This window comes from Clarias gariepinus, chromosome 26 (assembly GCF_024256425.1).
Source record: "Clarias gariepinus isolate MV-2021 ecotype Netherlands chromosome 26, CGAR_prim_01v2, whole genome shotgun sequence".
NCBI classification, from domain to species: Eukaryota; Metazoa; Chordata; class Actinopteri; order Siluriformes; family Clariidae; genus Clarias; species Clarias gariepinus.
The window spans coordinates 16,138,280-16,165,852 of NC_071125.1; the positions used below are offsets into that span (position 1 = coordinate 16,138,280).

The 27,573-nt window shown below is 37.5% G+C and overlaps 1 protein-coding gene across 2 annotated transcripts in view; it reads right to left on the minus strand.

Annotated features, from left to right (window-relative positions):
* Window positions 1–27,573, minus strand: part of sema5a (sema domain, seven thrombospondin repeats (type 1 and type 1-like), transmembrane domain (TM) and short cytoplasmic domain, (semaphorin) 5A) — a 250,028-nt gene that overhangs the window by 75,629 nt on the left and 146,826 nt on the right. For both annotated transcript variants that reach the window (XR_008356441.1, XM_053487924.1), the window contains exons 11-16: window positions 26,955–27,042; window positions 26,713–26,832; window positions 20,918–21,035; window positions 19,278–19,459; window positions 18,755–18,898; window positions 11,505–11,652 (exon numbers count right to left, since the gene is read on the minus strand). Coding sequence is in view for 1 of the 2 variants with exons in the window: in XM_053487924.1 (XP_053343899.1) it covers window positions 11,505–11,652; window positions 18,755–18,898; window positions 19,278–19,459; window positions 20,918–21,035; window positions 26,713–26,832; window positions 26,955–27,042 (800 nt within the window). In the remaining variant the exon portion in view is untranslated. The remainder of the gene's footprint in view (window positions 1–11,504; window positions 11,653–18,754; window positions 18,899–19,277; window positions 19,460–20,917; window positions 21,036–26,712; window positions 26,833–26,954; window positions 27,043–27,573) is intronic.

Here is a 27,573-nt window from a genome sequence, read left to right on the forward strand (position 1 = left end):
TAAGATTAATTGTAAAAGTAAGAGCTTTTCCACATTTGCAATGTGACGAGAACTCTAAGGATTGGGACTGGACAGTGGTGAAAACCACTCATCAGAGAGGCAAAAGTGGTCTAATGCATTCAGATTTACCCTGACCAATTACTTTGGGCGTCAGGCTAAGAAGAGAGGCAGATAAAGAATCACACACATCATGCCTAGTGCCCACCCTACAAACCTGTGGGAGCAGTGTTATAAACTGGAGTTCCTTCTGTTGGTCAGGTTATGTGCCCAAAAAAATGAGGTCAGCTAATTTTTTTCTTTCCTGATGGCATAATCATATTCCAAGATGACAATGCCAGGATTAAATTGTGAAAAAGTGGTTCATGAGACATCATTTTCACACATGGATTGTCCACCAAAGAGCCCAGAACTTCTCCCCATTGAGAATGTTTGAAAATTGCTGAAGAAGGCTTTACTTGGATGTCTGACTCTCCCATCATCAAAACAAGATCTTGGGGAGAAATTAATGAGACTCTGGACAAAAAAAACTTTTGTGTTGTGACATTGCGTAAACTTATTTAAAAGGATACCATGGCTGTAATCAAAGTAAAAGCCATGTGTGACAATTAGATTGTTTGATCCGTCAAAAGTTTGGGAACACTTTTTAACTTCATGGTCATTTCTGATTTTTATATTGTTGCACTTTGTAAAGCAATGCTAACGGCATCCAAAATATACAATGATCTCCTTTAAACAGGTAATGTTGAGATGTATCTGCCACTTATGATCTGTAAAGCCTTCATAACGTCTCTAGTCAGAGGTTCTGGTGGTTAATTGGTGATTTTTGAGGCTGGTAACTTTAAATGAACTTCACCTTTGCAGCAGAAGTTAATTTTGGTCTTGCTTTCCTGGGATGATCTTCATGAGAGCCAATTTTATCATGATGTTTGATGGGTTTTGGAAATGCACTTGACAATACTGTTATTGCAAGAACTATTCCAGAATGGCTAACTTCTGTGTCTTAATATAACAACTGACTGTTGTTGCTACATAATTACATATGTGTTATTTCACAGTTTTGAAATCCCCAGTATTGTTGTAGAATGTAAAAAATATTCACTAAACAAAAATTTTAAAAGAAAGAAAATGAAGAAATTTTTTAGCAGTAGTGTAATATCTGTCCATTAATATTCTAGAAATGTTTTGCCACTGGAAAGAAATAATAAAAATATAAGATAAAAAAAGAAGCCAGTCTTCTTCCTCCTCTTCTTCTTTTTTTCTGATGTATAGCTGATTGCGTCTCTTGTAGGAGTGACAATAAACAACTTCAGTGATGCATGAGAAGTGATGAATGACAAAAACAGATCTTTCGGGGCCTGTGATTTTACTAACTGTCTAAGTAAATCTTGATGTTGAACAGCAGAACAGAATACGTGAACAGAAACTTGTTAAATAAATGGCATTTCTTACTTACAGCTGCAGTTGCATTTCAAAAGTGCTTATATTAAATGTAACTCCACTGTTACGTTTCACTGTGTGCATCACTTCACGCATTTATGCTGTCCACATAAAATTCCACTTTAAAGTTTAAAACAATTACTACGGTAGAGTTAGCAGCACCATGAGCATGAGCAGAAACAAGTGATACTGGATACTACGATTCAGGAATGATAATTTTAGTCTTTGTTTTCAGATGAAAGAATAAGAATGGCAACCTTATTGAAGGTACTTTGGATGGGAATCAGTGTACATTATTTAGCTAGCAGACCAGAAATAAACACAACAAATGGCCATACTGTGTCCGAAACGTTACTTCCCTAAAATTAATCTATGGTTTATACTGTAGAGCTGTTGTATGAAAGCAATATTGCATTCACGATCTTACGGCTATACTGAAAGTCGGCACAGCTGTGATTAGCTAGCGGCGGCTCGTACCTACTGTATGATGAACCACACTTCTGCTTGTGCAAAATAGCAGCATGTCCCGTCATGTTTTATTTGCTTCTTATTTTTCAAGTCATGCATTCTCTGGAATATTTGAAAGATTTACACGGATCAGCCATAAGATTATAGATGCAAAACATTCAGTTTGACGTTGTGTTGGTTTCCTTTGTGTCACCTGGGCAGCTCTGGCCTCTCAGGACATATCAGTATCAGTTAATGTTATCTGTACATCATTTTATGACATAAAGCACAGCATATTTTATAGAGTCATCTCATTTTCAACAGAAGCTCTGAATGAAATCTAGCAAATGCCACTAAATCTGGGAGGAATCACATTTTTTTTACCTTTATTATGACAAATCAAACGTCTGCAATAATATCCTTAATACCTTCTTGATACATTTTCCCATGCTAGTTTCTCTTCCAAATAAGCTACAAAATCAACCACAAAATAATCAGCATAACAAAAGATTTTAATTGCTGTAGTAGGTTATTTTTTATCTTTGTATCAGGTATTTATTTATTTTTTTGGCTCCAAAATACACCTCAAATGTAATTAACACAGTAGCTTGGTATCACCTAATTGTGCTCCCGCCATCCACTGTTGGTCCTGATATCATCGGAGTCATGTGTCGGCAAAAGATCAAGAGATTGTCTTTATTGTATAGGACAAATGTGGGTTTCTGAGGTACAGTAGGGCCAATTCAGAACCACTTATATAACCGAAATTTAATATCTGCTCTCCTTAGTTCAGTTATTTGACATTGTGCCCGATCATGAACAAACCAAAACGATCTAGTATACGTCAAAACTGATTCAATGGGCCAAAATGAACCTGAAGTAATAAACATCATACATATTGACCAATCAAAGTGTTTACCATTGATTTCTTATTTTTTTATTGATTGTTAAACATTAAACGTTAAGAGTTAAGACTACCTTGTAATACCTCTGATTTATTTTCACAGCGTGTGTCTGTGCAATGAAGGATAAGACCTTTCTACTTCCATGCATATGCAATTAGCAGTGTTTAATTAACGCTACACACATTAATTCAGAGCCAAACAGCAGGGTGGCATTTTCTTTATTAAATAAATCTTCCATCAAATCCAGTCAGCTTTGTCACTCTTCCTAAAACAATCCATTTTAAAACTTCATTCATTCTCAGAAGGAACATCTGGACTACTTTTAAAGACTCCCAGTGGTCATGGTTGGGGGGAAAAAAAGCATCTTAGAAAGATGTAAGAAGTTACAAACAGATGTTATGCCCTCCCACTGACAATTAATGTCTGACACATCTAATATCTGGAGAGGGCAGCAGGTGGTTATGACAGCATTAATTTCAACCAGCACATGGCTCTGGAGATTACACAGATCACACATATATTTGGCCACACACACACACACCACACACACACACACACACACGATCAGAAGGCAACTTGGTGCACAAACATCGATTAGCATTAGGAGTTTTTCATATACTGTGTATGCGTTGTTTATGTGAATAATTCTGTCATAATGACTTGACAGCAAAGGTGTCGTGTAATATTACATTTTTTGTCATTGTATGTTTTTAGAAAAAATCCAGATGTAGATTTTGGTGCATACTGATAAACTCATAGACAGTGGTGGGAGGAAAACCTCTCAGAGATGGCATAAAGCCTTGGGAAGCAAATTCAAAAGGAAAAACATACCCTTCTGTGTGACATCTCACTATAAATCAAAATTTTAAAAGGACTAAGTGTGTTGCAGGAACAAGAAGTATGATAATAAAATTCTATGGTTAGAGCAACTGTTCTTACATAGAGTACAAGTCAGTATCCAGGTGAGATCATTCACTGAAGAAAGGAAATACTTTAAATACTGTATGAAGGGTGTTCAAGTCAAACCAGGACTTTTGATTGCGACAGTTATCAAAGTAAAACACCTTTATCGCTCTCTACAATCCCCCGTTACACTAATGCATTTGTCTCAGTGCTTCACTAGTGCTTGGATACCAATTTTTCCTCAGTATGCCTGAACTATGATCATCTGCTTCACGTCTGTTCTTCACATCTCCGTACTGTACTCGAAGTCTTCTGTAAACGTTAATTGGTTTTACACCTTCATTCACAAGAAAAGTCCCGGTTTCACCTGAGCACACTTCATAGTTATCTGCGATTTATATGTCGCTCTATTTTAGCTCTAGTTGCTGTTTTCAGTGGAAGACCTTTGAATTTTCCTGCCAAACAATGATCTTAAATAAATCGTCATGCTTAAATATAACATTTGTTGAAGTGTTAGTTGTAGGATAGAAGAGGCACTTCATCTCTTTAGAGCCACTGATAGATACAAACTGTAATTTATTTATTTAATTATTTATTTGATCCCTTTTTTTTTCTCTTTATTTATTCAGGTTAACAACCACCTGGTTTTTTTTCCTTAAAACTTTGATTTTTCTTTAGCAATAAATAAGACAGAAACCTGGTTACAATGATAATTCAACCACTCACATTTGAGATAAAAGCTTTTAAGAATCTAGGATGGATGGATGGAGGGAGGGATGGATGGATGGCTAGATAGATGAAGGACAACCTGAAACCTTAATACCGCCACAACTTAGTGTATAATGTGAAATATGGTGCAATGCTCCTTCTATTTAAAAAAAAAAAAGCCATTTTTTTCAACATTGGAACTTGCCCCCCTTTTTAAAAAGTGTCTAATAAACCTTTGTCGTAAAGAACTTTACATGTACGCAATTGCAGTTAAGAGTTGTTTCGTTTATTTTATGCAATCAAAGTAGAAAATCAATGAACGTTTCAAAGGATTGGAAGGATCTTGAAGGATGCTTTAAGATGGGAATGAAGATAAAGGCTTCCTTAAGGCTAGAAACTACATCATGAACGACCTGATTAAGTCTCTTCTTTTTTACTGTAGGCAGGTTAGTAAGTGGGGCTCTAAAGTTTCATAAAAAGCACCAGAAAATGTTTGCTAAGTAAAGGAAATGCTGCAGTTCTTTCACATCTTGGTATTGGCCAGGCCCTGACTGCTGTCACTTTTGTTTGGTCCATTTGTACCCCTTCCAGACTGATGATATATCCGAGGAAGAAAATTTACATACAGTTATTATCTCAAAGACAAGTTAGAACACTTCTGACATGATTAATGTGAGTCTGTTAATCTGGTGAGTAGATTAGAACGTCAATGATGTAAGCAATTAAAAAAAAATTCTAGTTTCTCTCTGAGAGTAGCATTAATGAAGCTTTGAAAGATGGCCGGGGCTAAAGACAGGCCTTATGGCAACATGCAGTTCTCATACAGTAGTTTCACCCATTTACCTCCTCTCTTACACAAACCAGATTATATGTACTGAGGTCAACCTGTTGTTTCTCTCAATTGTGCCAAGGCTGCTGGTACCAATGGTAGTGGGTAATGATACTTTACTGATTATTTTATTCTCTATAATCCACACAGAGCCATAATATGCCACTTTCTTCTTCATGTAAAAGAAACTGGTAGAAGACCGGGATGTGGAGGGACAAATATAAATTTCCTAAATTTCCTTTGAAATGTATTCCTCCATTGCTTTGCTTTCTTGCTGAGAAAGGGGATACGTCTGTATTTAAGAAGGGATACTTCGCTCTAACAATTCACTGGTGCTGTCATGTGGCCGTTGAAGGTGCAGCCCACTTGCTTTCACCTTACTAAATATATACCTGAAATCCCCCTAGTCAGGAGGAATCACTGTTAATATTGCAGTCTGTCTGCAGGCTTTCAATCAATGTAGAGGCCACAGTAAGGGAGGGCTTAGAGATACAGTGACCCTGGCACCAATTTGAACATTATGTGATCTCTCTTTTCCTTTAGAAGGTGAACAAGTCATGCTTTTGCATCCATGGCCATCCAAATATGAACGGAACTTTGGCGGCTATAGTGACCAGGAAGGTGATGTTTTCACAACATCACCCTCCCTGATTGGTCCTCCGTCCAGTGCCTATATATTGAGTGGTCGTGGTAAAGATTGGCTGGGTTTATGAAGTTTCTAGCAGCCAAGGAGTCATTCTGCTAGGTCTTCAGTTTAAGTTTCTGAACAAGTAACCAGTATGGTGCGACCATGAGGGGTGGAGTAGTTACAGGTATTGGAAGCGGAAAAGGTGGACTTGCTGGAGATTGTTGGTGGAGTTATTTAATGTGATGCTGTTCCTGTTGAATATCACATCCATTATGATTTGAGTTTATCTTGACAAAGTTCATTCAAAACTCAGACATGGCTCAGGAGTGCTTCTCGCATGTTAATTTCTCCCGCTGAGTCCATGAGGATAAAGTATTTTGTCAGGATCAACTAAATAAATTTTGTGTTTATTCAACGCAGTCAGGGGGTAAATCAAAATTGTAAATTTAAAACAGGCAGAGGTTGATTTATCGGCAAATCACAAAGAACAGGACAAGCAGAAATTAGAATCCAGAAAAGCAACACTAAGTCAAAACACTTTAAGGTAATCACAGTAAATAAGGCTTTAGGTAACGTCCGGATAGTGTATACCTCACAAAGTCTCTCAATCACAAAGTCCTATTTATTCACTTGGGTAATTGGATAGAGGTGTTTAGAAATCAGGTCATTTGGAATGTGACTGTTGGAAATTGTAGTTTATCTCTGCCATGCTTGTATGTGGAGGCAGCACTGCTTGTTCAGCCTGACAACCTTACAGGAAATGTTACAGAAAATGGCTACTGATTGGTTAAAGGTAAGGCACTGTGTGGAGCTTCAACTCAGCTTCCAAACAACTTCCAGTACAAATCAATAAATGGCATCCACTTGATGAAATAACTGCAAATTTAAAATGAGAAATGACCAGCACCAGAATAAGTGCGAGCACTCTTAAGACTTGTGCAGCTTTTTATATCTGAATCCATCAGCAGTTGACTGTACCACTTCTTCATTCTTGATTCGGCAATGTAATTACATATAGATGAGCTGGATAACCCCAATAGAACCCCAACACTTTTCTGTAGAGGTGCAATGAATGTCTCTGGCATACTGTATAATGAAATGGGATTGAGCAGCAGAAGACAAACTGTGCAATATATTGACCTCGCTGTCTTGCATTTGACCACATCTGTAATTTGTTGCTTGCTTCTTCTGAGAAGCTCTTTAAAGTGGATGTAAATTGAAGCAGGTGGCAGTTCAGAGGTGGGAGGTAACAAAGTACAATTACTTGCCATTTGATTGTACTAAATTCTGTTTTTCCAGTATCTGGACTTTACTTGTTTTTTTTCCGTCTTATACTTTTTGAGACTTAAACCAAGTTCACACTTTCATACTGTAACTCTTATACATTTATTCATTTGCTATGGATCAGCCCTCGAATTACTCACTATGAGCCATAGGTAGTTGTGTGGTAAGAGTGTGACTTGTTGGGATGTGTCAGGGTGATCTCTAGTGATCATTTGCAAGTTATTGAACAGTTAGATTAATTACTTTAAATCAGAGTATAAACAATGCCACAAATAGCACTTAGTGCAGATATTGCAGGTGTTTCCTTAGGGATCGGTAAAATCAAAATATGTACCTGAAGTCATGATTTTGATACCATAGTTATACTTAGAATTTTTTTTTTATCATAAATATGGAACATGGGCTTTAACGCTAAACTAATCTTTTTCACTAAACATTTTTAAAATAAGCATTACCAAATATATATATTTAATCATATTTTTGTATTATAACAACTAACAGTGGCATTCAAAGATTTATTTTTTTCATCCTTTTAATTAACATGTTACAGTAAATTAACATGAGAAATTGCGTGCAATATTACCTTCCGCAGCCATAATAAAAACAGATATAAAGTGACGCTGTAGGCTAGTGGAAAATGTGGAAGTTACTGTACTTAAGTACATATTTTGTGTATGTACTTTATTCGAGTAGTTTTATTAGAGGATACTTTAATTTTACTGCTATATCCTACAACAACAAAAGTTTTTAATTAATATGACACAAAAGCCAATGTGAGCAAATACAAGCTCAGAGTTGTAAGGGGCAAAAGGGTTACTGTGTATCTACAGTATGTATCACTCAATACCATGCACAATTTTGGGGTTGGCAAGGCATCTACAAAAAGTATTCATAAGGGAAGATAGTCCATAAATATTCCACACTCAGCCCTGAAGAACATTTTATGTGCTTGTTTTATGTCCCAACAAAGACAAACAACCCCGCTAGCTAATTCTGAGATTACTTTGCTGGTCACATTATCGACTATCAATAAGTTGGGTTTAAAGCAGCAAACATGCATTCATAGCAGAATGCACAGATTTTGATTAATCATAGAATTATTTAGATGTTTACCTCTCTTTTCATTATGATAATTGAATGATTTTTAAAGGATTTCTCATACTGTATTAGTAGACATTGAAATTATTTCCAATGATGTGATTTGCAGATAACTGGGCTTTTTATCATCTAGCTTTCACTTTTTATATAAATTACCAGATAAATGCTGACAATCAATATTTTTCCATTAAAATATAAATGAGGCATTTATTTATTTTGATTTATTATTTCTTACTTTGCAGTTTGTCGACATCACCAACTGTATCTTGCAAACATTTTAAACAAACCTCCAATCCTCTAGAAAGACAAGGCCATACACAACATACTTGGCAGCACCCCTAGTCTGTCTGCCTTACTTCCCAAAATAACTTGTTAATCATAACCATGAACATCTGAATGAAGCTTGGTTGAAACCACATGAAGCAACTGCCTTTGAAAACACAGTAAAAAAAAAAAAAAATCACAGTCCACATCTGGGAGACACAGCCTGAGTGAGATGCACCCTTCCCATCATCCCTGAGGGCAGTTCACAACCTACTAGCAGAGTATTTTTTTGAGGCCAAAACAACACACAACTGTACATGCCTGAGGGGAAAAACTGGGTGACTGGCATCTGTAGTGGTCTTCCTAAAATCATTGTCAAAATGCATTGCATTATACCAGCACTATGCATCTTCTAATCATAGAAACACAATCCTTCAGTTCCTCGACCACAGCAGTGTAGCAGTGACCTAGAGAAAAATGAGACTTGTGATATTTTGGGGTATTTTTCTTGTAACCAAAAATGGAACAGTACCGAAAATGTGTGGGTTTATTTTTTTCCAACCTTATGTGCATGACTAAGATTCACATTCAAGTCTTTTTTTTTCCAGCCTGGTGAAATAAAAGCATTATAAAATGACTGAGAAGGAATATTGTGGATATACAAACACTTGCTGGTCAATTTAATAGGAATAGCTTCACCTCTGCCCTGTCATGAAATGATTCAATGAGGCAATTATATGGGAGCACTGCAATGCATGAAATAATATAGATACAGGTCATGCACTTTATATTAGAATACTAAAATTAGGGTTGGGAAAAATGCTAAATAGAATCAATGTATGATCTGCATGCATGTATGCATTTTGGGTGTTTGCCAGACAGTAGAGGCAGTGCCAATATTCAGAATTTAGATATTAAACGCGTTTAAGATATAAGTATTTAAAGTGCATTTCAGCAGTCAGCTGTTATAGAATAGTTCTTGTAAGAACAGTATTGTCAAATTTGTTTTTAACACCCATCAGGCACCATGACGAAACTGCTCTCATGAAAGTCATGCCAGGAAATCAAGGCCAAAACTTACCTCTGCTGCGCATTAGAAGTTCATTTAGAGTTACCAGCCCACAGAAATCACCAATTAACAAACAGCACCTCAAATTATAGCTGTTATGAAGACTTTACAGAGCATAAGTAGCAGACACATCTCAATATCAACTGTTCAAAGGAGATTATTGCATTTTGTGGATGCCTTCAGCATTGTTTTACAAGGTGGATAGGTTTTACAAGTTGGAAAAAAAAATCAGGAAATCAGGAAAGACCATGGAATTAGAAGGCGTGTCCAAACTTCTTATTGGTAGTGCTGACAAAGTTTTTAGACACTTTTACATTTTCCACATTTTGTCATGTTTTACACTAATTTATACAATATTAAATACTGTAATATCCTATTTACATAAGTTATGACACTTGCAATTAAGCTTCGGTGCATCCTACTCCTATCAGTGGTCCTTGAGATGCTTTTACACTTTGACTGGAGTCCACCTGTGCTTTATTGACTTTATTGGACATAATTACAGTAGGAAAGACACGCACCTTTCTATATAACAGTAGATTGTTCATGTCAAGAGTCAAATGTAATCCACGAGATTGAGAAGTTTGTCTGTAGACCAACGAGACAGAATTTTGTCAAGACACAGATCTTGAAAACAGTATTGAAAGTAACCAAAAGGATGATAGACTCCATTATTTTTAAACAAAAGAGTTTAGGAGCAACCAACAGTCTTTCCAGGTTGGGCCAACCAACCAAAGCCTATATGGTAAATTGGCCCAAAAGAAGCCATTCCTCACTAAAAGGCACATGATCGCTGGATGGGAGTTTGCTGAAAAGCACCTGAAAGACTCTTAGACCATGGGAAACAAAATCCTCTGGTCTGATGAAACTAAGATTACACTATTTGGAATCAGAAAATTGGGCACTGCACATCACCTTATTAAAACCATCCCCACAGTGAAACAAGGTGGTGCCAGCATCATGCTGTGGGGATGTGTTTCTTTGCCTACGACTGGATGATTAGACAGCATAGAGGGAAAATTGATCTAGATAAAATAAAGAACTATCCTGAGTGGAAACCTTTTCCAAGATGCTCAGGATTTCAAGCTGGGATGAAGGCTTATAGTTCAACAGGACCATGACCCGAATCATAATGCCAAGAAAACACTGGAGTGGTTTTAGAACAACTTTGTGAAGTGTCCTAGCCTAGCCACGAGTCCGGACCAGAACCCAATAGAGCAATTCTGGAGAAACCTGAAAATGGCTGGGCACTGACACTGCCCGCACGATTCTGCCAAGAAGAACCAAACAACTTTCCAAAAGGAAGGCGTGCCAAGCTTGTAGCATCATTCACAAGCAGACTTGAGGCATTTATTGCTGCTAAAGGTGCTTTGACCAAGTATTTTCATACTTATGTAAATTCGATATTTTAGCCCTTACATTTAATAAATGAACAAAATGCCCAAAACACCTGTTTCTCCTGATTGGTAAATCCTAACTCTAATAATAGCAATAAGCAATTGTAATGAATATGTCTTTGTTTTATGTGTTACAGTATGTTAACCTACCAAGAATGTGTACCTCGAATAAGCTTTGCTTCAGTGTGTAGGTATCTGACCAATGTTAAAAATAAACATGACATTTTTATCTTTGTATTTTCATTCTATATAGGCTGTCTGTTATTATACTTACATTCAATAAACTACTGGTTATTTTACAGCAAAGAGATCAAACATTAGCATTGTGGCCGAAAGGCTTCAGATTACTGAAGAAAGAATAAAGCATCTGTAGGTCTGTAATATGTATTTATAAGGAGGATTTCAAAGCATAAAAAACTTTACACAGATTTTTTTATATAAATGCTACAGGAGAAACTATGTAGAAAACAGTTTTGAGAAGGTCCCAGATTAACCATAATTAGCTGAGAATGTGAGCAACAGGTGAGTGACATACCATACTGCATCCAGGACATTCGTTTCCATTTTCACAGACCCGGCGACGGGATTGGATGCCACCACCACATGGCACTGTGCAACGTTCCCATGGTGACCAGGCTGACCAATAGATATGCGGGGGGCATGGCAGATGCTCATTACAGTACCTGAAAGAATAAAATAAAAGATTATAAGGAAGATTGTAGTGTTCAGGATTTAGTTACCAGTCTACTGGGAGAAGATATAAATTAAACCCTAATAAATACTATAGTAAAAAAAAAGTATGAGCTAACTAAAATATATAAATATGGGGTAATTTTTGAAGAGTTTGACAGCAAAATGAGTTTTGAAATGAGTTAATAAGTTGTTTTTAAATAAAATTATAAGTATTGATAATATTTTGTGCATAAATATTTATATATATATATATATATATATATATATATATATATATATATATATATATATATATTTTTTTATTTTTTTTTTTTGGGGGGGGGTCATTAAAGTGATAAAAAGCACAAATGGCAAAATATTATGTCAAAATTGTTTTGCTTATATCAGTATGAATTTAGTGTGAATTTTGCAAACACTACAACTCTACATCTCACAATTTTGTCACAATCAGCCTGTAGTTTGAAGTTATTTAAATATTTGATATAGTATCAGTTATATGTTAATTGAGTTTTAATAAAAGTATAGCAAACTTATGATTTGGTTGTCACTGGCAGCAAATTGAAACAAGGAAAACAGTGTTGCATTTTGGTGCACACAAAACCTTTTTAATTACAAATATTGTTGAGAATCTTGAGAAACATTACAGTATATGCAATAACTAAAACTTCAGTTTACAGCATCATCAGTCTTCCTGTCTAACAGTTGCACTTTGGTAGCACCTTATTCTTGTACAAGCACACACAGGGTAACAGCCGTTCGTGCATCATCCATACACAGAACACGTTTGGGGTCCTATAAGGTTTTAATAGAGTTCAAAAATCCCAGTTGACATAGCAACCACAACACCTTCCCACACACAATTTGCGTATCTTATGTCTTTTCTACACAAAGTGATTTTTTGAATGTTGTAGCTTTAGTATTCTCTCTCTCTCTCTCTCTCTCTCTCTCTCTCTTTCTCTATCTCTGTAAAAGCAGGGGTACCTCAGTGGTTGCGACATTGGACTATTGATTGGAATGTCACAGGTTCAAAACGAACAGCACTATTAAGCCACTGGGGCGGTGGTAGCTCATTGAGTTAAGGCTCTGGTTTACTGATTAAGAGGTTGGTGGTCCAAGCTTTAGCTCCACCAATTTTTTTTTACAGGGGAAGTGCATCATTGCTGTCCCCATGCATGTATATAAAGGTTCAACATTTTCCTAAAAACCACTGAACGCATTTCGTTCCATCATGGCAGCCACTGTTTTGCCCAGCATTTACCTCTGCTTCACTAATTGTTTTATTTTATAAAAAGAAGCGTGATTGGCTTTCTGCAGTTTCTTACATAGTGCAGCTGTTTGTCATGGTTTGCCAAAAAAAAAGGGGAGAAGTTAAAAGCTTTTAAAAAAGGATATTTAGCGTTGAAAATCAAACCATTTACACACCAAAAGGGATTAAACCAAAAGCAGTCATTTTTAATGGTAACATTTCCTAAGTCTTAGAAAACCACCAAACATACAGTAGGTTTAAAATAAGCAATATATAAGGATAAGCTTATAGTTATGGTTAGCATACGAAAGCAACTTTTGGGGAGAGAAAGCTAAAGTGGAAAAGATAAGGAAGACATTATAAAAAGCTTAAGTATACTTTTGGTTAAAGATAAGCTAGGACAACCTAACCTTTCCAAAGGGGAACGCTAAGGATAAGAGGAATTAAGGATGTAATAAAAACAAGCTAATTAAAACCCTAAAAAAAAATTTTTTTGTGGACAAAATACTAAAAAAGCAAAGAAGGCAAGGAAAAGCCTATGAAAAGCTATATGCTTAGCAAATGGCAAGCTTTTGGTTTAGCTAAGGATAAGCTTAGTTTAATACAGTTCTTGCTCCAAAAGAAAAACAGATGACTCTAAAATTATAAAAGTATAAAGTTTTTCAGTTAAAGATAAAGCTAAATGAGGAAAATTTAAGAATATGTTTTGCAGGCTCTAAGGCTAAGCTAATCAAAATCTTACCAATTAGCAGAAACTGGATGGTGTCTGCACTGACTACTGTATCTATACAGGAAGTGGCAGTTGGGATATTATAAAACTAGGTCAGGCTTTTTGTATTATCCCTTTACCCTTTCCACAGACTGGAATCAGGAACCAATCAGCTGAATTTCTTAGCTGTATATTACATGATTGGAACATCGGTGAAGTAAATACAGTGTTTTTATGACTTTTCTCAATTAAAAAAGAGAGTCTGGTGATCTATATGGAATAAGATTTATAGCATAGCCCAGCCATTGTCAATTAAAATAAGTATTTTTTATGTTTTGTAAAGTAGGTTTGCCAACTTTAATGGATTTACTGCTACTCTACGGAGAAGAAGGAGGAGACAAAAACAGTAATAAGTCAATAAAAAGAAAAAGAACAATAATTAACAGCAGATGCAACCAAGAGACATAGAGAGAATGGGAATTTTTGCATGAAGTCCCTAAAGTGGTTCATTTGTCAAATAAATCTCAGGCTGAAAAGAAAATCTGCTCTTCCTCTAGGCTCCTAATTTGGTTTTTGGTGGTGCTGCAGTCTGGCCGAAGTGAGATATAAGACTCAGGAGTTTGGTCAAGCTTTCCCAATCAGGTAAACAAAAAAGCTGAGAGTAGGCACAAACCTAAAAAGCACTGCTTACTGTAGTTACTTGACTTACATACAGTACACTCTTAAGGACAAGCTACTGTATAAAGATAGGATTGGTAATAAAAAATAAAGAAAAAAACCAGCCTATGCACACTCGAGCTTCAGAGTCCTACAGTAACAGGAACAAAACCTGATGTGGTCATCTGCTGCTGTAGGTTCAATGTGCCTTTAGGTTGAAAGTGTTGTGTAGACTAATAAGTTATCGCACTACAACACAAAACACTCGTTGAGGCCATGGTGTGGTTCTGTCCCCTCAGGGCAGGACTCCTCTGTGGATGTGCTGTGGTGTCTGGCACCAGGACATTGACAGTGGATTCTTGCTCTGTGGTTCAGATTTAATTGTCCATTGTATCAAAACACAAATCAATTGGATAGGGATGTAAGGAGTTTGGAAGTGGCTGTGGGCTCTTTGTTTGCTGGGCCTCGTGTGCAGCGGGCTGTTATGTAATGGTTATACTGGTGCTTTTCCATCATGGCCACCACTGATGTTTTTGTTTTCAGCAATTTGTGCTTCATTGCTGTTTCTTTTTTATTGGACTGGACAAGCTAAGCTTTGGTCTCCATAGGTATACAGTACATGAACCTTGGATGGCCATGATCCTGTCACCCGTTTACTGCTATATAACTGCTAATGTGATAATGTTATGTGGTGTTAATGTTCAGGCAGATCAGAGGATGATGTGATGCATTTTGTTCAGCATGGTTGAAAAAAGTGATTATCTTGTTTACTGTAGACTTCCAATCTTGCCATTATCAACTGACATATTTCCACCTGCAGAAGGTGCCACCTAAATGACCAGGAGTGCAGAGATTCAGTTAAAACATGCCGAGGTATCCATTTAATAGCCGTTCCCAAAGGCCTAACACTTGTCTTCTGACAGTCATGAGAGTTTAATTAAATACACAACTTTCTAATCACAAGCACTGATCCCTAAACACCGATTTCCCACAGCGCTCAGTGATAAAAGAACCAATAGCAAAGGCTTTGTCAGATACTAGCCATAGAAAATTTAAGCTGATGCATCCAGCTGTGTTTTTCTCTCTTGCTCGACTGAGGAGCATTGCTTTTCTTAAATAGTATTGATTTCAGGATACAATGAAATGAACCTGATTCAATGAGAAGCGTTGGTAGTTTTATTTCTGTCGTACACCAGTAAACACAGTAAGGATAAAATGTGGCTGGGGTCATGTTCTCGGCTTTGGAAAAACCCCAAACTCTGTCGCCTTTTCCTCGCTTTCTATTGCACACAAAGCACCTGACACCTGACAGTGGCAGAACAGCGGCAGAGCTTTGTGCAGGGGTCTTTGCATGACCAAAGTGTGACTGCAACGCCTTTAAACACTTGCCAAGCATCTGAGTGGGAGAGGATTTTGCAAGAGAAAAAGAAGGCCTCACTTACTATTAACAAATGCAACCAAGCCACCTTTCACACACTGCATCAAAAGAGTGAGGGTGAGAAGAGGGGACTCCACATTGAACAAAATCAAGAATACAGCTTGCTTTATTTGAGGTCCAATTCAGTCTCCTCCTTTGAGCATAACAAAGCATGTTAGGGCCTATAACACACTCTTTCCATTAGATGAAAATGATTCACAGCTCCTTTCATGCCTATTGTTCACTTCAGGGATGCAAAGCTGGGTTAAAGTGATTCAGGTACAGAAAAAAAACATCTCACAGGGAGGCTTGAAGATTAGCTAGTGTGGAGCTAAGCTCACAGTTTTGCTTGCTTCTTTTCACTACTTATTTATACCAAGCCTCTTGAAGCAATAAAGGCCCCTGAACTCTGGATATCAAGGTTGTAGGAACCTGAGGAGGAGGCTGTGTAGCAATACATCGGGAAAGAATTAGTGCCAAGTACAAGCCCTTAAACTCCTCAGCCTTTGAGAGATTTTGGGCTCCTCATGTTCCCATGGTAACTCAAAGAGAGATGGAGGACCTGTCAAAGTGATCGTCTTCTCGTTAGTGGAAGGGGCACATAGAATAATGCCATTAATCATTAAAAGTGCTACAAAGGCATGTAGGCGTGAAAGGAAAAAAATGCAAGTTTGAGGGTTTAAAGCTGGCAATGTTATAGGATGTTTTTTTTTGGATTAACTTTTACATGACCCTAAATTGACAATTTTCATATATTGGGTACAGTAGGAATGGCACATGTCTATATGCAAATTTTCTTTTGCTTCTGCTGTCTTGGTTGATCTTGTCCCAGTGAAGTGGAAGGCATTACAGTATATTCCAGATCCATTAATACACTATGCAATAATTAACCAATTAGGAAGCAATCAATTTCACTCACTCATCGTCTATATCGCTATAATGCACACAGCGTCGGGAATCGAGCCTGTCCGGGAATCAAACCCGGATCCTGGAGGTTTATGGTGACAGTGCTAATCACTACACCACCGTGCCGCCTAGCAATCGATTTATAAATTTTAAATAAGCTTTAACTTACAATGATCTTTTAAATAACAACAATAAAGAAGCAATAAACCACATTTTGTGCGTGCTGTTATAGAAAAACAATCAGGATGGTGTGACCTCAAGTTGATAGTTTCTCTAAAGTACAGCAAATATGTTTACACCTATTCTCTGCTGACAATTATTAGATTTATTGTTAAGTATGGAAGGCATGTCATATGTTTTTCTATTTAAAGTTACAGTTAATGTTAAATAATGTCCTGAAAGTAGTTCTTGTTATCTATCATAGAGATCCACTTAGAGTATGGTACATTAACAACGCAACTTGCACTTACTGTATATAGCCTATGTTTTTTTTGTCATTGGATGATTTAGGCTTGTTAAATTGTATACTAGTAAGGATATGTGTGTTTAAATTGACCCTAATATTTGACAAATGATCATAATAAAAGCCCAGTTGGAACAGACTGACCAGATCTGACCCAATCCTAATGAATTTTCAATGTGAATCAATCAGTTCAATAGGTAAATATTAGCCATGTATACACTTGATAATTTATCTCTTGTCAGAATAAATATATTATTTCTGCCTATTGTGTGATTACCATCCGTTGATGCATTTCCAGGAGGGATATCTTACTTTTATTCCTGATTGGTAAACTTAATAAGAACATCTCTCCCACCTGTCTCTTTACTTTTATCCACTGGGCCCCTGGCAGAGAAAGGGACACTAATTGGCTCACTATTTCATAATTATTAAATCATCTAACCATTCATGGATTATTTTTTTTAATCGTAATGCAATAGAAGTGATTTATCAGAAAAATTAGACGCCTAACCTAACCTCAAAGCTGGAGGGAAAAAAATCTTGTTTCTGAAACAAAAACAAAAAAAAATCTTGTTTCTGAAAGAAAAAAAAATCTTGTTTCCAAAAGTTTAAATGCTTCATAGTAGATGGAACCACTACATACATGTAAAAAAAAGTTATATTCTGATTAAATGCTTTGTGCATGTACAGTAAATGCACATCTTATTAGATTTGCAACCAAGTAAACAGTTTAGCTAGAATGTCAGATCGAGAAAAAAAATGTCCATGTAAACGCAGTTGTTGCTTTGCCCCATAAGTTTACTCACATTATATTATATTTTATTATGTTTTAAAATCACTGTTCTCTGTTTTAACTCTGCCTTGATGTTAATTAGACAAAAAAAAAGCAGCTTGTCATGTTGCTAAGAAACTGGAAAGCATAAAGTCTTAAGAATTCTCTTGTGGCATGAAACATACTGACTGTTAAAAAACCCTGACACCAGAGACTCATCGACTTGCCTCTTTACAGAACGCTTTACCATGTCAACAATAGTAATATATTTTAAATTCTTTTATTATTAGCCTTACACTATATCCAGCATCCACCCTACAAAGTCCTTGTAAATTAGTCACTATGGAAACTGTACTGTATTGAAACGAGAGTGTTGATATGCAGCAAATATGACATTTGCATTACACTCACCTCTACTTTCAGAGCTGCTTTAATAGTAAATAAATCATCTTGTTTTGATCCAATGCACCTTTAAGCGGTTATCAATTAATAAACCATTTGCAGAAGGGAAAACTCATAAACATTTTCAGTATTGATTGCAAGTCCCTTCTGAATCTCAAACACTAGATATGCTTAAAACAGCATTTCTGATTGATTCTTAATCATTATTGCATTGCGTTTTTATTTGAGAGAGACTTTTCAGAAAAGCAACATCCACGGGATGGATTGAGACATGAGACAGACAGTGTAGGTGTTCACTCCTATTTAGTTGTCGGTCATGTATCCATTCGGAAAGTGTTGTACAGATTTGTGGTTACATGGCAAAAATCCCTACGGTGTTGAATTACAGCGCACTTACTGCATAAATCAAGCTAGACATGCTACTATGCAACAGTCAAGGTCACACCAGAATTGTTCGTAACTATATGTTTCTCGTCTTAGTGAGTGGCCTTGCAAACGAGCCTCGGATTTCTGTCCTTACCTCTCCTCGCGGTTCTGACCGACGCAAACCCGTCCCCCATGCCGCGGCGTCGGGTTACTGCAGGAGCGCTGACGCACCTGGAAGCCGATGCCACAGCTCGTACTGCATGAGGACCAGGATGTCCATGGTGTCCAGGCTCCATTTCTGAGCACAGACAATCATATCTACTCAGAAAAACATTTAAAATACTTTTACTAAAATGTATTGTATAGTATACTACTACCAAGACTTAGTGTAACACAACTACTACTACTGCAAGCTAAGTACAGTAACATAGAGTTATACAATAAATTATTTATACAGTACACTTACATGATAAAAGATAAATAAAAGTAAGCATGCTTAACAATTGTTCTGCCCTGCTTATGTGTGTATGTTTGGTTTAACGTTCAGTTTTCTCCTAGTCAGTGTTATGAGGTTATAGACAAATGTTGTTGGAATAGCTTCAGAAGCTTCAGGTTTATGCCAGAGCCAGGTACTTTCTATGGTGTGTGTGTGTGTGTGTCTCTTTGTGTGTGTATACCTAGAGCAGTTGGCCACCTCCACATTGCTGCCTTGGCACTGTTTTCCTCCACATTGAGGACTGGGGCTGTTACAGACACGGGTTCGACACTGACACAAGCCAGCACTTCCTCCATCACTGTGACTGCAAGGACTCCAACTGGACCAGGGGCCAAAGTGACCATCTACTGTCACATTCTTTACCTACACACACACATTAACATAAGGCACATACTATAGCAAGAGCATCATTACCGCATTTATTACCCAGTGCTGTTGTACTGAATATCAGAACTGTTTGACGTGGTTAAAGGACCAAATCGTCCACGTTGCCATGATAACATTTAAAGTGTGTTGACTGACTCAGAAGGTTAACTCCTGCACTGGGTAACATACATGAAAACATTCCACCTTAAAAGCAAAGAATATCATAGTGTTCATTAACTTATCAAATGTAGAAGCATGGAAACATTCTTAAAAGATTTTGATTCAGCTGAAAAGGTAACATCATTTGAAAAAGGTGTGTGGGTGCATTGTATACACGCTGGTGTTTAAAGGAATAACACCACACCTCCTCTGGAACCCGACACTTAGTGTAATTAAGGATCATTATAACACCTGTGGAGTGCACATATAGTTAAACATCCCGGTGCTGTTGCGCTCTATATAAGCACTCGTGAAATTCCTCTTGTCCACTTGGTCGGAAATAAGTGTTGTATAGAAGCTTACAATGAGGTTGTTTGTAATCATAAAAATTTGCAGCATCCAATTTTCATGACACTAAAATTCCTCACACAAAGAGCGACACACTGAGTTACACACTGACATTCACCAGGACACCTAAAGAAACTGTTTTCAAACACTAATCACACTTTGTCACTGCCTTTAAACAGGATGAATCTCTATCTATTGGTCCTTATATGAGCATCTTACAAAGATATACACACAATGTAAAAGAGAAAAACAAAGAAATCCTGATATACTGTACAGGTCTCATGAGGCTACAAAAACTCTGGGAGCCTGTTTCCTCTTTGCCTCTGAACGCTTTCCAGTCTCTAGAGATGAAATAATTTAATATTTCTTTCTGTTTGTCTGTCTTACAGTTCAGCCGTTATACGTGCATCTTTTAGTCTATCCATCAATTTGTCCATCTGTTTCTCTTTTTGTCTGTCTCTCTGTCCCACCATTCTAATCCCATGTATCCGTCCATCCATTAATCTATCCTGTTGTCTATCTGTATCAATTCACTTATGTACTGCATTTGTCTGTTTTATTAATCTGACATTTCTGTATTTGTCTGTTTTATTAATCTGACATTTCTGTCCATCAGTCTTATTCACGTAGCTATGCATTTACATATCTATCTCTCATTCTTTATTCATAACTAAATAATATTTCATAAATGGATAAGGGAAGAATGATGTTTGTAGGATAAAGATGAGTATAAGAATAGAACAATAGAAGAATAGAAGGGTAGGGACAAAAGCATAAAGACATGGGAGTGATGAATGGTACGAATGGGAGGATGAGGAATGAAGAATGATAAGAGATGTTTGAAGAAGTACATAAATCTGCCACTGTACTAACTATGCTGGACTTGTACCGAAGCTGAACTCAATCCAGTGTCTGTGTGTGTGTGTGTGTGTGCGTGTGTGTACTCACAGGGCAGTGAGTGATGCTCTGCTCCCACTGACTCATGCTCACACTCTCCTCCAGCATGGTGCACTTCTTTAACACCAGATCCCACCCACAGTACGGATCCCTCGCTCCAACACATGCCCTGAGAGAAAAAAGGGAAGAGGGAATGATCATGTAGACAGATTGAGAACAAGTACGAAATAGAATTAGAAAGATATTGAGAGAAAAGTGGAAGAGAGAGAGAGAGAGAGAGAGAGAGAGGGAGAGAGGGAGAGAGCGTGCACAAGAGATAAAGTAAAAAAGGGACATGTAGATAATAAGAAGGAAGATACGGGGAGGAGGTTTGGGAAGGATGTTAAAGCATAAGAAGAAAAAAAGATCTTGAGCAAAAAGGTTTTGATGAGAAGATAAAGAGAAAGAAGAGAGAAACATTGAGACATGCATTCGGGGTATGAAGAAGTAGAGGAGAAAGAGAGAGAGGGAGAGGAAAGGAAAAGAGATAACAGACAGTAGAGGAGATGAGAAAAACAGAAAAAGAGGCAGCAGGTAGGGAATACAAATAGATACAGAAAGGGTAAAAATAAGAGAGAAAAAGAGACAAATGGCAATGAAAGAAAACAAATACAGCTCAATATCTATCTAAAAATAACAGGAGTGATAGATCATAGGTCTCAATAAATGAGATTACTGTCAATATTTTAAGTTTGTCACATAACGACCAGATAAAAGAGATAAACTTAAAAAAAAAAAAGGGAACTCCTTATGGACACACACGGCCACACACACACACACACACACACAAAGCTGAGAGTGAAATGCCAGCACCACGACATCTGGGAATCATGGATAAAAAACTCTGAGCAGTAAAAGGCAGACAGTCTGCTGGAAATACAACACAATAAAAATGAAAGAAGACATGAGATTTTCTCAGATCCAGCAATGTCTAACTGTAGACTGTAAACCAAGCATGTTTTTTTTTTGGTATAAAAATGGAAACATGCATCTGTCTTTGTGTCCAACAATAGCCTTAAGTGAGGATGAAGTGATATAAAAAATGTCCCCACATAGGAAATATTAAAGCAATATTTTATATTTTATTTATTTTTGGACACACAAATATATCCATTCATCGTCTATACCCCTTCATCCTGTGTATAAGGTCGTGGGGGGCCTGGAGCCTATCCCAGGAGACTTGGGCATGAGGAGGGGGACACCCTGGACAGGTTGGCAGTCCATTGCAGGACACACACACACACACACACACACACACACACACTATGGGCAATTTGGGAAGGCCAATAAACCTATTCTTCATGTGTTTGGAACCAGTGGAAACTCACCAAGCATGGAGAGAACCGTATATACACACATAGCGGTACCTCTGCATACAAATTTAATCCTTTCTAGAGGCAGGTACTTAAGGAGAAATGTCATATTGCGAAAAACATTTTCCCATCCCATAATGTTAATGCAGATTATTCATTTTAGACACCAAAAATATTACCAATATTACCGATTTTCAAGACTATAATTATATTTTTTGCATACAAAAACAATCAAAACATTTAGAAAAGACATGTAAATAAAGTTAAATATAACTTCTCACACGTCTCCTGGACGTCCGCAGAACCTAGCCTGTGTTCAGTTTGGCTCGGTTCGTTCACTCGTGTGCCAAAAATGCTGGTAAACTTCTCCTCTGCAGCAGGGGTTAGTTTTCATCTTGCTTTTCTTGGATGGTCTTGTGTGCGTGCGTGTGCCCATTTGTGTGTGTGTGTGTGTGTGTGTGTTGGTGGATCACCTGGCCTGCACATCTTGGTGCTCTATCACACCTACAGTAGTACAATTCAGAAAGCCTGTTAATTAGCTAAATAGTTTAATCAGATGTGGTGGGAGATGAGAAAACACTGCAATGTGCAGGGCAGATGGTCCTCCGAGAGAAGAAATGAGAACCACTGTCCTAAGCTCCAGGAATCTTATTTACTCAGTCCAAGCATTTTGGATCAATGTTTTGTTCTGTGTGTCCGAGACAGCGTATGTGATCCGTCTCATCGCTGAGCTACACGGCTGAATGAAGTCAGCTTTGGTCAGCATTTCTCATTGTCATGCACACTTGGCAATGTGTGCATACAGAGGACAAGAAACACGCGCACACACACACACACACACACACACGCACACAAGATCTCTCCTAAGCAGCGAAGATTAGAAAAACAAACTTGGAACCAAGCCTGGAGGCGCAATGTCAAACAGGATGAGGGCTCACTGCTGACTTACACCATCAGCTGAAAGGAGACGGACAGTCCTATATGTACACTAAAAAGGTTTATGTTTTAAAAAAGCACAGGCCATAGTGGAACTGCCACCTCATAGCTCCAGGGTTAGTGGTTTGATCCTGAGCCTAGGCTACTGCCTGTCTGTCTGGAGTTTGTCATGTTCTGTCTGAGGATTTCCTCCAGGTTGTTTGGTTTCGTCCCACTTTATAAAACATAACAGTAGGTGGCCCAGTGAAAATAAATTGCCCCTAGGTAAACAGTGAGTGTGTAAATGTCAGCGTGGTAGTGTCACATTCAGGGTGTATTCCCAGATTTCCCAGGGATAGACTATGGATCAATCCTGACAGGCTAAAGTGATTATTGAAGATGAATGAATCAATAAATGAAAATACAGGTAAAGTCATATATTTATACGTGTCTGGTGATGAACAGTAAGGGCAAATGAAAGGGAAAAAAAAACTTTACTAAACATCACATAAAAAGACTTTTAGTCTTGTTGCTAATTTCAAAATCAGCAATGCTTTATTAAGGCGAATCTTAACCTTTTAATTTATTAAAACCTTTATTTATGTAAACCAAGCACCTCTTTTTCACATCTTTTCTCACTAAAGACTCATTCTTCCTACATACTCTATACAGCTTACCCTGTACAGGGTTGGCAGGAGGTTTGGAGCCTATCCCAGGGGACTCGAGGCACTAGGTGGAGTACGTTATGGACAAGTGGACAATCCATCACAGAGCACAAGCATGCACACACTCACACTTCCTGTCCTCTCTCACTGTATCCATAAATCTCCTCTTTGGTCTTCCTCTAGACCTCCTGCCTGGCAGTTCCAACCTCAGCATCCTTCTACCGATATGCTCACAATCTCTCCTCTGAACATGTCCAAACCACCTCAATCTGGCCTCTCTGACTTTATCTCCAAAACATCTAACATGGGTTGTCCCTCTGATGAACTCATTATTGGTTTCTCTTTTCATTTAATCATAAAAACGGCATAAGCTCAATCAATTTTTACTTGATAAAACAGCCAATCATGTGGCAACAGTAAATCCATGCAGACAGGCCTTAAGGTGTACAAGAGCCATAGCTACATTTACATTTAGGCAGATGCTCTTATCCAGAGCGACTTACAAAAGTGCTTTGAAGTTTGCGTCATTGGATATTTCTTTACAATAGATTACTAGGTTACTAACTAATTTAAGTACCATCAGTCAAACACTGTTGGGAAGTTTAGGAGGGTTAAATTGTGGGTTAGATTAACCCAAAGCTAATGTTTATATCAATAATCAACATGGGCAAAACATATCAGTAATTTTGACCTTGGCGTGGGTGTTAGGTTGGTTTTGAATGTTCAAACACACAAAGAATACAAATTTAAACAGCATTTTTATGTGTGGAAACACCTTGTTAATTAGATACTGTAAGCCAGAGAACATTGACCAAGTTGGGTCAAGCTAACAGCAAGGCTATTGTTGTTGTTGTTTTTAGTCTGACGGCTGCTCCCGTCGAGGGGTCGCCAAAGAGGATCAACCAATCTGTGAAATAACTTGGCACAGGTTTTACATGGGATGCCCTCCAGCTGACAGGAAGGCTACTGTAGCTAAAATAACCACTCTTTACAACCATGCTGAACAGAAAAGCAGAAAATCATGTACCAAGTCACATTTTGGGTGATTTGAGTTTTCAGAATTCTGGTTCAATTAGTTCCAATTTGGTGCCAATTATGGTAAGTGAGATTTTGTTTACAAGTAGTGAAACAGGAAAAATTGTGCTCATTAAAGTGCTTAAAAACAAGGATTACAATGTCCTCTAGTCTGTTGAAGGATTCGGAATATAAAGTATGATTTGATACATTTAAACTAACTTGTGCGACTGTACTGTACTCTATATGAAGGGTCACAATCCATAAAACCAAACGGCCTCGTGTCAGCAGTTCAAGCTGCTGCTAGTGGAGTAATGGTATGGGATAATGCCCCTTAGGCCCCTTAACACCAGTCATTTAAATGTTACAAGCCATCTGAGCATTTCTGTAAACTATGTACATCATTTCATCTCCACAATTTAGGCATCAGATAATGGCTAGTTCCAGTATGATAATGCACCACATAACAAAGCTCAGCAAACTGCTTCCCTGAATATGCAGCATGAACATGCAGTCGATAAATCTCGAGCCAGTATCACAAAGGAATGCTTCCAAGATATCGCAGACATCATGGCAAAAAGATCTGAGACTGTTCTGAAAACAGCACTGTTCTTAAAAAAAAAGTCAGGGATGAGCATATGTGTAATTTGTAGTAGTGTTTTAGAGATTTTGGTTGAATGTGAGCCTTCATTGAATGTTAGGAACCTGCTCGAAAATTCTCTTTCAGTATATGATCAATTATGATACGAGCATTACTTTGAAAGCTGATACTCTGAAATTATGAAATTCTCGCAAGTATCAGTATGAGGTAGAATGCTTGAACAGCCTCCTGCTGATTCAAACGTTGAATCTGCTAAATGAGATCCTCTGCTCAATTTATTGCCGTTTTATACAAAAGGCGCGATTGAAGCCACTGAATGTCGAGATTTGAGATTTAATTTAAAATGTACATGGCTGAACTTCTCAAACATTCTGTTCCAGTCATTCTGATTTACCTAGCATTTACCTACTATTAGCGATAAAGTGGTAAGTTTGATGTAATACGAGGGGTGTTCGAATCAAACTGGGACTTTTGATTTTGCAGAATAACAGAACACAATTATGAGAATAAACACCACCTTTATTTCTCAAAATAATACACCTGCTACACTAATGCACTTCCAGTGTTTCACTAGTGCTTGGATACCATAAAAAAGATTTCTCAGATCAGGACAAGATCAGACTCCCAAAAACTCCATTAATGCCCCAAACATACCCTATGGCAATGGCTAGAAGTGAGGTCAGGACTATACAGGGGGTAATAGCTCCCAGCTGAGATCTCCTAATGTGCAAGAGGCATTGTTAAACTTGTTAAACTTGCCATTGTTAAAGGCATAGTTTCCACAGACAGTGTCTTTTTCGCAAGTTGCCGACAAGTTATCCATCATTTTTCAAGGATCAGGCATCCCAACCAGAGAATGTTCACAGCAATGACTGCAGTGAAGGCTGTGATCATTAGATGTAAAGCCTTCTTTAAAGACATTCGCACAATTCAGATGTTTTACTGTAGCTCAGAGTCTCATCTCTGTACCATGCTGGAAGCTTGAATCGGTTTTACACCTTCGTTCACCAGAAATGTCATCACAGGTCTCGGTTTGACTTGAACAACCCTCGTAATTAAAAAATAAAATAAAACTGCTGTTTTTCATACTGGTTTTTAGTTTTAAAACCAGATTTTTTTTTAATTATGACCTATAATGTTACACACGATTCTAAATAAACTTAATTTACCTCAACAGCAATTTAATAGCTAATGCATTCCATTCAACTGTTATTTGTTGCAGTGATTGTTGTCAATAATTAATGCTGTTAAAAAAAGTCAAATAGGTGTTTTGTGTTAGTAGTGCATGTCTAGACTTACTCTCTGGATTTGTGGAAATTGCAGCGCATGAGCGGGATTTTGATAACCTGATCTCTGACCCCGACAAAAAGCTCGCTGCGGCTCTGCAGGATGAGTAGGCTCAGGATCGGCTCTCTCCTCCTGTGGGGGAAATGTTAAGGTTTTTTTTTTTTTTTTTTTTTAAACTTGTACCCTGAGTCTACATGCTACAAACGTAATTTCATCAAAAGTGCTAGCAATTACTGTGGATTTTTTTTCAGTACCTGGAGGAAAAAAGCTCAATCTCATCCAGCAAACAGCTGCCTGTGGTTCGGTTAAGCGGAGAGAGAACCTTCTTAATAGTGCCATAATCTGTGAGAGATAGACACACAGACAGAGAAAGAAAGAAAATGAGTGAATGACAGGCATATAAAAATTGTGCTCAGTTAAATACTTCGGCTACCCTGATATCGGCTCTTCGAGTAAACATAATTAAATTGGAACTGAATGAAACTGAGCTAAATTTAAATTATTAGAGAACTCAAGTATGCAATAGTTAGCACTAAAATGTTAATACGGTCTTTAAACCATCATCATGCATCTATTATGAGAATATCTAAATCCCACCGAAAAGGAAAAAAGAAATAGCACCTCTAAAGCCGGTTTCTGGGCAATTTGTAATATCCGTGATTTATATTCCAGTTCACTGGAAAAGCATTTGTGTTGTCTCAAGAAGAGCATCTTTAATGTGTTTAGTTAACAGGAAAAATGATTCCGGTGGCTTGGGATCACAAATGATGTGAACAGGAAGACTGACTCAAAAGACTCTAATGAATATGAATTATCTCCGATGCGCTAAAAGAGCAACTGTTTTCTACAAGGAAAAATCATCTCTATTGTTCT